Source organism: Semicossyphus pulcher, unplaced genomic scaffold, assembly GCF_022749685.1.
Source record: "Semicossyphus pulcher isolate SPU_LCO1_2020_fin unplaced genomic scaffold, fSemPul1.0.p SCAF_8, whole genome shotgun sequence".
Classification (NCBI taxonomy): domain Eukaryota; kingdom Metazoa; phylum Chordata; class Actinopteri; order Labriformes; family Labridae; genus Semicossyphus; species Semicossyphus pulcher.
In genome coordinates this window covers 22,541,512-22,549,489 of record NW_027211759.1, presented here as the reverse complement: position 1 = coordinate 22,549,489, position 7,978 = coordinate 22,541,512, and the positions used below count along the sequence as shown (strand labels likewise).

The 7,978-nt window shown below is 43.6% G+C and overlaps 1 protein-coding gene across 3 annotated transcripts in view; it reads left to right on the top strand.

The window, feature by feature from the left end:
• The first annotated feature begins 1,346 nt into the window (after window positions 1-1,346).
• The window catches only part of abcc8 (ATP-binding cassette, sub-family C (CFTR/MRP), member 8), a 63,848-nt gene continuing 57,216 nt past the window's right edge, over window positions 1,347-7,978 (top strand). For all 3 annotated transcript variants that reach the window (XM_069685691.1, XM_069685690.1, XM_069685689.1), the window contains exons 1-2: window positions 1,347-1,389; window positions 4,414-4,576. In XM_069685691.1, the coding sequence (XP_069541792.1) occupies window positions 1,369-1,389; window positions 4,414-4,576 (184 nt within the window). In that variant the 5' untranslated portion in view covers window positions 1,347-1,368. The remainder of the gene's footprint in view (window positions 1,390-4,413; window positions 4,577-7,978) is intronic.

Below are 7,978 nucleotides of genomic sequence, written 5' to 3'. Positions count from 1 at the left end.
ACCAAGCAGACAGCAAGCATACTCACTGTCATGTTTAACATAATCAAGTCATGTTTCCTGTAATCCTCCTCACGTATGTCAGTCCCGGACATCTTTGTCCTCATTACACCCAACCATTCTGATCTTTCCCTCCCTCAGACATGTGTCTTACAATAAAGGCAGAGTTAAAACATGCAAACTGTAATCAACAGCAGCTCTGTAATCTGCATTACACTCAATAAAGGTCTGCTCACGCTCACAGATCTGAGTTTCTGTTGTGCATACAGATTTTCTGCTTCTTCTGCTTTGCTTTTTTCAATATTACATTTACAGGCTGGTGTTCAGTGGGGCATAAATAAAGCTGTGTCAGCACAAAGTAGGTTTGTTCCTTAAAGTAAATGTAAGCTGTAGCTTTATGTGCTTTTTTAAGGCCATTAACTACGCTATTATTAGCTTTTTTCCCTCATGTTTCTGAGTGTTTTAAATGAGGCTTAACCTATCTTTAGCCATCTCATGACATTACATAAATGACTGACACAATGTAAGGTTGTTATAAAAGGTGGATAAACACTATTCTGCTAATTCATCAGTCTTGAGGCAAACAAAAAGGCTCTCAAGCATCCCTTCCTTGCTTGGTATTTTCTTCACATACTTTGTATGCACTTCTGCATCCATTACCTTCCAGCACGGGGATCCATACAGCTTTTTAATTATCTGTCCACAGGGGGCAACAGTGCTCCTTCTTGAATATCAATTTACTCATTGAGTAAGAGTCCCAACTGTGTTCATATGTCTGCTTAAAATGCCATGACATAAACCTAGATTAGATTTTTGAGCAGAGTATAAGAATTAATTTTGCTTTTATCGAATTTTATGACATTTTATAGGAGAAATGTAACGAGAGGCTGGGCATACTGTCATGTTATGTTTCATGTGTGTTGGCCGTGCAGCATCCCACTTCTCTGTTATATAACCGCTGTGTGTGCAGTAATCCACTCTGCTTCATGATGGCATACGTGACTGCTGCTACTTTCAACGTCGCATCGACCTCTTTGTGTTTGTTTGAGCGCCCCTTGCTCCTCTAACCCTCCGACCGACGGTTCAACACAGAGACCAAAGGTGGCCTTGGCTGGAAGATCAGTCCTCCTCCTCCTTCTCTTCCTCCTCCTCGGTCCCCGGGTCCAGCACCGTGGACAGCTCCCAGCCTCCACCTTTAAACCGCCGCGTGCACTCCGGATGGTCAAACTCGAGTGAGACAGCGAGAAGTCTGCTGTGCAGTGAACACATGAGAGACTACAATTTGGGAGACTTTACCCCTTTTGTTTTTCTACCGGATGTGACAGCGTTGAAGAGAGTTTTTAGGAGTCAGGGAAACACCGCGGAAGCACCATGATCTCACGATATAAACCGGTAAGTGCTGCACGCTCGTGTCACCTGGTCAATCACTCAGATCGATACTCTGACTTTGATTAGCTGGACTGTTTTGTTAGCATTTAAATAAGATGCACAGCAATAAAACTGTGATATATTTCGCAATTACACCATTGGGGACATGCATGTTTCATTTACATACGTTATCGTACTTCAGATAAAAGCCAATTTAATGACGCTGTGAGTCATTTTAGGTCAAATGTAGTCAATGGATCCCGCTGTGTGTGCTGTAATGGGGTCATACATCACTGGGATTCAGTCTTGGGTAATTGTTACTGGAGAATTATGGGGGAGTGTGAAATATTGGAGGTGCTGGTTTCTCGCGCCTCAGCTGTTACATGGTGGTAACAAATCCTCACAGCCAGTCAGATGGAGAGGCAACCCCCTCCCCATTCATTCTGTGAAGAGGTGAGAGAGAGAGAGAGAGTCAATGCATGATTCATCATTCACCTCTTACTTTTCTCCCACAGATCAAATCATCACTATACAAGCCACAGAGGAGTCTCTATTTATGGCTGTTAGTGATTTCAGGGATGCATTGTTCTTCGTGTTTGCTGTAAAGCCCCCCAGCCATTTTAACCTAAGCTAACCCAAATGTATGTTGCTTAAAATGTTTTTTTTCCCCTTTTCTGAAGGTCTCTTTGAGTGGCTGCTGCTCTTCCACTCATCCTCTTTTATTCTGCAGACTGTGACAGGCGATGCAGTGATGGACAGGGCTAATCTCTGATGTAGGCCACCACAGAACTGTAAACCAACCAGTTATCCCGGCTGAAAAATACAGTCACGATGCACGAGGAAATCTTTAGTTGAGGCATTGAAGCTGGCAGTGAGCTCCAATCTGAAATCCATTCTTACTTAATTGGGGAAACCCCAGCTGACATAACATCTGGTTAGTGCCATCCTGACCAGCAGTTGTTTGCGTAAATAAAAGTCTCTGAGGCTTAAATTTATTTAGAAACCCACATTTAGCCCAACAGTCATCTGGTGTGAGTGTGCTTTTCCAAGTAAGCAGATCATGAATGTGAGGCAGGAAGTCAGAGGACATGACAGCAGTTGCTATGAACTCTTCATGCTGGGTGTGGACATGAAAGATGAACTGGAATCTCCTTACTTTGAGCTATGCCGGGTGTCCATGTTCTATATGTTTCATTGCTTCCAAAATGTCTTTTGACCTTTGGTGAATATCAGAGCTGCATATTTTCACTACAGCAGCCTCTTAGAAGATGATCTGGACACAGCTCGTGCATGTGCGTGCAGTAAAAAGCAGCTGTTCAGTCTGCAGGTTTTCTCTGTCTTTAGGAAGTGCTGTCATTTTAAACTCCAACAAGAACAGCCTGCAAACACATTTTTATATAACATGCATAGTGGTTTTTCCTAACATGACATTTCCAGTATTAAGATGATTCAACGCTGTCACTAAGGTGCCGATTTTATCGAAACTCTTGCATTCTTCCAGCATTAATTATGAAGCATTCACCACATGAATATTAATGTCCCGCTTTACTTGTACTGGATTTATGGTGCACTTAAATAGAAATGTAAAAAGCATCTCCAGTCATTTTAAGGGAAAATGCAATAAAGGAAGTAGTTAACGTAATGTATTTATATGTAAAGTGACAGCAGTTTGTCTCCCAGGGCAGTTTTTAATGGATTTCTGGAAGAACAAATCTAATGCAGCAAGCAAATGTGCAGTCAGACAAACATTTTGAGAATTTAATTTAAAATAAATCAAAAAAAAACAGGTCCTCATTTTTATAGAAAGTTAAGAGCTGCTGCATCAATGATCTTATCCTGTGTTCTTGTGTAACTTGAACGCACCCCAGCACATCTATGCTTGTGAAAACAGCAGCGGACAGACAGTGTGTAAACAATCATGTAAACTACTCATTACATTTAAGCTTATCTGCTGGCCGTTGTTATGTGAAGGTCACTACTGGTCGTGGATTATATTAACTATAGTTCATTTGAACCACTAAGGAAAGGCCTTGAGTCTGTCGGATTATCAAAATCTGCTCCCATGTGGCTCTTCACTGATCCGTCTGAACAAGTCAGCTGCTATTGGCTGCAGCGGGGACTCTGCCTGCTCCCTGCAGCACTGGGCGCACAATGCATCCGTCCTGGGGAATGTATTAATATTTGATGCCTCTATTTTTTAGTGCAGCCTAGTTATCCCTTTGTTTTCTTGCAGATCTAATGTGAAGTTAAGTAACAGATGACTGAGGGGAAGAGTTATGTAATTTCAGAAAAATGTTCGGATTAAGATTAGAGTGCTTGCTCATGCCTCACACGTACCTCTGTGTAGCATTCACACTGCTCCATCAGCAGCTGTGCTCCCTCTTTTCTCTCCTTCCTCTCCTCTCTCTCTCTTCATCACTCGCTGCTCCCTCCTGCCCTCGCCCTCCTACCTTCAGTGGATCAGTCCTCCGGCTCCCCCCTGCACACTCTGCTCCCTTTCTTTTCCCTCTCCCAAGGTCGACTTTGAGCTCCCGTTTGCAAAGAGACAGGAATAGCAGGTGCACTGCAGAATGCCACCGCTGCTCTCTCTGTACGTGCGTGTGTGTGTGCGTGTGTGTGAGCGACGGGAGCGTGTCTGAATGCATTCCAGTGCAACCGTGCAGCACCATGCGAGAGTGAAGCTTCAGCGTTAGAGGATGTCTGATGAGGGCTGCAGGCGGACGGGATGCAGATGTTTCTCACCAGCATGGCCGGGGGAGCTGCTTAGACTGCCGGAGAGGAGAGGATTGTGACTGCCTCTGACCCCGTCTTCCTCCCTCCCTCGCTCCCTCTGCCTCCTCTTCTTCACTGGATCTGATATTTGGGAGCTGATCAAGAGGGAGCCGGAAGGAGGTCACTTAAGGAAACACCAGGATTTACAGAAGACTGCCACAGTGCTGCCTCTGAAAAGACAAAATGCTCTGACAGCCTTTACTTAAATTATCTTTGTCTCTCCTCTGTCTCTGGTCCTCCTCTCCTCCTCGTCTTCCTCCGGCCGGTTCCGCGCAGAGTCCCGGCTCCACCATGTCCTTGGCGTTCTGTGGGAACGAGAATAACTCGTCAGCTTACAACGTGGACGGGGGGGTTCTGAACAACGGCTGTTTCCTGGACGCGCTCAATGTGGTGCCACATGTCTTCCTCCTCTTCATCACCTTTCCCATCCTCTTCATCGGTGAGTGTCGCTGGGAAGTGAGATCCTCACAACACACCTCTCTGCATGGACCACACATGCAGCACACACACATGAATGCTCAGATGATGTGTCAGCACTAACACATGAGGAGCTCAGTATTTCCTCTGTCTCCCATCAATCTTATCTATTTTATTCTATCAAGGAAGCATTTATCTTTATAAATGCTTCTCAATTCATGTTTTTTATTCCATTAAAGTGTCCAAACACGCTTATTGGACTGTAGCTTTTATTCCCTGTGTTATAACACCCTCTGTGTAGGTGTTGACTGTCCCATAGCCAACAGTAAAAGTGTGAGTCTCCTGTTGGACATTCGGACCTATTTCTTGAGCTGCAAACATTCCTGCAAGCAAAGAACACGCTCCTGATGAAATGTAGTGAGTTGGCATTAGGTTACACCTTCCTTGCTGTCTTCCTGGCTGCCGGCCAGTCTATTAGTGTCCTCATCATTGTGTAACAGACCAGCTCCGTACGCCGACCACTCTGCTGAAACCGTCACACATGGCCTCATCGTTTGACCTGTCATGTCAGAGTGTGTGTGTGTGTGTGGACCATGTGTGTGCGTCCAGGACAACACTTTTCACTCCAAATAACTGGTTTGAGACTGACTCTGGGTTCCTGTTGTTCGGTGAACATGCAACCTTTCTAATAACAGAGAGAGAGAGAGAGAGTAACAGCAGCACATTACGCTCAGTTACACCAATTTATTCTTTGAATTCATGTCTATGCTTGTATACATGTTTCCATGTATTTTACATAAAAATGCAGATTCTGTAGATGCGGGACCTGATTTTGTCCTCAGAAATGTTCTGGTTTCCGTTGTTGTGTACGTTATAGGCTGAGTAGTATCGACAAATCACAATTCATATGCAGAAAAAGAGTCCGTGTGGAGAGCAAAAGCCATTGGAAAGTAATCCGTAATGCCATTTTATATACCATATACCAACATATAACAATACCATTTTATGTGTCCTTATTTACAGATATCTGGAAGTGCAGCTAGCAATCCATTCATAGTTGTCGTATCTCAACTCCAACTCGCTTCTCAAGTTGTGAGTCGTACAGTAAACAATGCGACGCACGGATAAGGAAGTCTTCGCTGGGAGTTCTGTATATCTAACCACTGGCTACACTGGATGCCCTGAAAAGTTGTCTGTCGCTCCCAGAGGCTATATCATCGCCAGACAATAGCCAATGGGGTCTGACATTGTGTCCCATTAGGTGACTCTTTTAAGTCATGCTAGAGACATTGGTTCAGTGGATGACAATATAGACTCTCTTTTATCCTGTTGGTGAGTTGGTCCAACACTTTGGTCAGGGCTTAAAGTGGTAATCTCGTAGTTTCGTTCTCTTTGGGGGCACCTATGGTGATAAACTGTGATTGCGGGAGCACACTTTCCAGATATCCAGACAGTGTTGCATGTGTGACGTCCTCGGTTGGCTCCGGTTGTAACTCTTGATTTTCCTCGCTGACGGTCGCTTTCCTTTTTAGACTGTTTGCTTCATCTGAGCGTCGAATTTGTTTTGTTTTTCTTTGGATTTTCACTTATTTTTGAAGTTGTATCTGTAGTCATCAATCTTTTCTACATTTGTTCAGCCATAGTAGATTACTGTTCACTCTTACCGGAAAAACAGCCGCTTTACGTTGCGTTAGCTCCGCCTACCCTCTCTGGCAGACCAACCACTGCTGGGTGATAGAAAACGTGTCACTAACTGGGCCCCGCTTGTGATTTTTTTCCACCAAAGTCACCATTAACACCCAGTCCGTACTATGCAAGTGCAAAGGCTTTCATCAGTGGGCCATAGGCTCAATCACCATTGTGTTACCTCATTCGGCGATAGATAGTGACTTAACTTAGACATTTATTTAAATGAAAATCATCAAGATGATCTCTTTAAATATCTCAACAACTATTAGATGGCATGAAACATGATGCAGACATTCATGGTGCCCAGAGAATGAATCTTACTGGTTGTCCCCAGACTTTGCCTGGCGCCACCATAGTAAAATGTCTCCACAAATATTGAATGCATTGATTTAAAATTTGGCAAGGACATTAATGTCCAACTCCAGATGAATTGTGATCCCATTGGCGATCCCTTTATATTTAGTTTATCATCAGGTAAAAAGTGATGACATTCCCTTTTCTTCCTGAGCTGTACTTTGAGTTTATTGCTGCTGAGCAAATGTTAGCATGCTAACACATCAAACTAAGATATTAATACAGTAAACATTATATCCCTAATAATCAATGGTTAGCATTGTCTTTGTGAGCATATCAGCATGTATAGTCTTAGTTTTTAGCATGGCTATAGACTAGTCGTGTTTTGTCCCTGTGATGTTAATTAGCAGCCTTAATGTGTCAGAAAGAAAACTCTCTAAAAGTCAGTGTGAGGTGAAAAACACAAGAGAACCAGGCTGGAAGCCGCAGTAATGACTCGCTCTGCTCTGTCACCCTGAGCTGTGCTGCCTTCACTAACAACTCTGTCACCAAAGAAATACATCAGGGTGTGAAAGACTTTCTGCCAACCTTGAGTCGCCTGACAAAACCTTTTAAGAGTCCTGTTACTGTACTAAATCCTGCTCTCTGCCCTGCGGCCGTATAATGTGTTGCTCATGCTGGTTCACGAGTTCACCTCATCACGTCAAGACTACCACAAGCACCACAACACCTGTGTTGACTGTTTGTTTAACACCAGTAGTGTAAGAGGAGGAATATGCATTAATTAATTCATTCGGGACAGCGTTAGAGTTACATTTAAAAACAGTCTCGCATGTGATTTGTGCAAATTAACCACATTTGATGGAACACAAATCAACCGCTGTTGATTTGAATTATTTTGCACAGAAGTCGAGCAGATGGTTGTGTGGATGAGAAAGATTAAAGAAAGAGATGCAGTGCGTGTGTGTGTGTGTGTGTGTGTGTGTGTGTGTGTGTGTGTGTGTGTGTGTGTGTGTGTGTGTGTGTGTGTGTGTATGATTGCCAGCCTGTGCTAACACTCTCAGAGTGAAAAACTGTCCAACAGCAAATGTGCCAACAGCAGAGGAGTCATTACCATAATCTTATCATCAGAGATGTGTTTTATGACAGCAGGGGCTCACATTATTGAAATACATAACACTTTGATGTCCGGATTAAAGATATATTACAGTCTGAGTTAATTAAAGGTTTTTGTACAGCAGCCATCCAGCCTCTGTCACCGTCTTGCCTGCCCAGCATCGAGCAGATAAGTGAAATTGATAATATCACAAGTTTCCTGAACTATAAATAGTTAATATGCTCTGGCAGGCTGCCATCACTCCCAACAGATCCCTCCTATGAGTTTACCTGCTGTTACTCATTCAGCCCTGAGAGCAATTTGTCATGTAGCTCATGATGATCA